The sequence below is a fragment of the Galeopterus variegatus genome, unplaced genomic scaffold (genome assembly GCF_000696425.1).
Source record: "Galeopterus variegatus unplaced genomic scaffold, G_variegatus-3.0.2 Scaffold6010, whole genome shotgun sequence".
Taxonomy (NCBI): Eukaryota; Metazoa; Chordata; class Mammalia; order Dermoptera; family Cynocephalidae; genus Galeopterus; species Galeopterus variegatus.
The window spans coordinates 53319-56219 of NW_007732121.1; the positions used below are offsets into that span (position 1 = coordinate 53319).

Consider the following 2901-nt stretch of genomic DNA (forward strand, 5'->3'; position numbering starts at 1 on the left):
CCAACAGGAGGTTCACGCACAGTACGCGAGTGGCGGTCGAGGGCCCTGGCACATGCCGGAGCTTCACATGGCGCACACAAGGGAACTTCAGGTCCCCGCAACACCCAGGTGTGCGGACGTCACGAGAGGAGGCCAGGGCCCCTGTGCCCGCGCGCTCTGCTGCGCCCAGGGCTGCACGCGCCTTAGGAGAGCATGTCCTGGAGCAGCCTGCCCAGCCCTCGCAGTTGCCCCAGGTTTCTGTTTGCCACGTCTACACCCGTCACCACCGCCTATGTACTGCAGTGAGGTGAGGGAAAGGTCTCTTTGTAGAAATTCCTATCTATTTCATTCTCTTGCTCCCTCAAACTTTCTTTGATGACAGAGTGGCTTGTAAATCAGATGGAAAGAAAACCTTGCCTGTTCCAGGCCCCGTGACAGCACAAAATCCAAAATGCTGCCGGCATGCAGATGCGGCTAGAAAACTCTAGAAACTGCGAGCGTCAGGAGGCAAGGACTTTGGGGTGTCTGGAGACAGGTTCCTATATAAACAAGACACTTGTAGTGGGAGATTGAGGGGGAGGGTCTGAGGGCTGACACCCTAGGGACAAACAGACCGAGAGCGAGACACTCAAGCAAGTGGAACAAATAAATCATCGTCGCCAGGCATCTCCGCCTCTCTGGGATCCGAAATCCGCCCCAAACCTCATCCCAGGCGCTCACGGTACCAGTCGCAGGGCCCCGCACAGCGGGGGCTGCCACCCTCTGCCCCAGGAGTCCCCACGCCGAGACTCATCATTTTCTGGGTCTTCTTTTTCTTCTTTTTTGTTTTGTTTTGGTTTTTTAATCCTTCAAATACAAGACAAAAATACACCTCGTTTATCATCATAGATATATATTTTTCACTCTCACCACATAAATACAAAACATCCAAATATCCAAAACATTCAGAACAAGTTAGTAGCCAGGATTCAGTGACACCTACCCGAGTTTGAATTGTTCATTATTTTCTTCACTATTTGCCTAAAAAAAAAAAAAAAAGAAAGAAAGAAAGAAAGAAAAAGAAAAAAGAAAAGGAAAAAGGGAAAAAAGCTTCCGACGTAAATAATTTACAATAAAATTACTATTTAAAAATAAAATGTTTTGCGCTCGCTTCGAATATGGACGAATACATTCTACACACTGCGGCACCTCGCGGTCTGGGGCTGTGATTTTGGTTAAAATGCGGGTGGCCGTGGCTGCGCGAGGTAAGGGTTGAGGCCGCGCCCGCGTCGCGGTCCGGGTTGTGACTTGGGACCACTGAAATCCTGGGACTGGGGAGCGGGGAGCACGTCTGTCCTATCCATGACGCAGGGAGCTATCTGCACACGGAGACCACGGGCAGAGGAGGCCGGACTGCCCGGCTGTCCCCAGCTGCGTTCCTACCTGCCCTTCTGCAAAGAACTGGTCTGAAATCCCGGCGTTTCCTGCGTGCTGAAAGGGTTTGTGAATCCGGGAGTTCGGAAGAGAAGGCAATGAGCGTTGATTCCTTTCCAAACCCAGCAGTTCTGCCCGGAGCCACGCGTGTGGGAGACGGTAGAACGAAGTGCCAGCGTCCGGCGACTGCTGGGAGCCGCACTGCTCTCTCCTGGACGAGCGGCAGGCCGTGGACAGACCCCCGCCCCAACAGCCTCGGAGAAAAGATGGTCAATTTTCTATCAGCGGCGTTGGCTTTTCCTCTGCTTTTCCCTTGTAAATTCCTGTATAAAATCACAACACCTAGAACTTTAATTTGGTATTGCCCTGTGACTCACTCTCTATCCTGAATTTTCTGGCACCTTCCAAATTCCATTATTAGTATTTAAAAACTGGTTCCACTTCATCAGGTTTTACGTAGTAGTTATCACTCTCTTATTTATTGCTGATTAGATAAAATGTATTACCATCATTGCCTACCACGATGTTTACTTTATTGTTTCCCTCTTATTTATTGCTGATTAGATAAAATGTATTACCATCATTGCCTACCACGATGTTTACTTTGTTTCCTGGGGTCGGGGATGGTTGTAATTGGAGTTTCCCTAAAGAGGAGCAAGGAAACTCGGCAGGATTCGTCCCTCCAGGAAGCTGTGTGTACACCTACTATCCCGAGAGGTCCTCAAAGTGGGGCCCAGGGGCTCCCCAAAGCCCTGGTTTCTCTGGCAAGAGAAAAGAACGTCCTCCTTTTTGGTCTAAAGAAACCTGCAAGCCTTTTCAGCCCCTGGGGGCTGTGTGCAGCTTGCTTCTTTCAAATATTCATAGGAACAATCAGCAGTGGCAGTAGCGGCCCGATCTAGAGCAGGTGTTCTGTGCTTTGGACTCAGAATCAGTCTTTTCCCTCCAGGGCTGGGCACTGGTTGGGACATCAGATTGACTAACTCGGGCATTTTCCCCAATTCTTTGGATCTCTCCTGGATTCAGAAGGGGGAAGGGGGGAGACACGGAGAAAAGGTAGAAAAAAAATAGCCCAGATGAGATGAAATGAGTATCAGAGCTTGGTGGGAAAGGACAGCGGTCAGATGCACGGTGGGAGACGGGAGCCCAGCGCAGGAGCCCTGGGGGCCTAACGCGCGTGAGTCCATAAATATCACAATAGATACTATAAATATAAATACAGGGAAACACTTAAAATCAGTCCAGCGCTTTTTTCTCGGCCCCTTCTTTATTGTTGGTCCGGGAGTAAGGCTCGAAGGCCGAGGAGCTCAGGTATCGGGCGGAGAGTTCTTGCAAATTCCCAGCTAGCGAACCAGCCATTGTCAACGGGGCGGAGGAGAGGCGGCTGGCGACTGAGCCAAGCAGCGAGGGCACGGGCAGGCTGAAGAGGCCGTGGCTGGCGGCCGGCGCGCCCGCGTGCAGTCCGCCGGGTCCAGCGGGCCCGGGGCCCGGAGCGCCGCCCACGGCCGGTGG

The 2901-nt window shown here is 51.7% G+C and overlaps 1 protein-coding gene across 1 annotated transcript in view; it reads right to left on the reverse strand.

The window, feature by feature from the left end:
- Positions 1 to 2625: 2625 nt before the first annotated feature.
- Positions 2626 to 2901, reverse strand: part of LOC103605715 (ventral anterior homeobox 1-like) — a 4094-nt gene continuing 3818 nt past the window's right edge. Inside the window, exon 4 of the mRNA XM_008590342.1 lies at positions 2626 to 2900. Within this exon, the coding sequence (XP_008588564.1) occupies positions 2626 to 2900 (275 nt within the window). The remainder of the gene's footprint in view (position 2901) is intronic.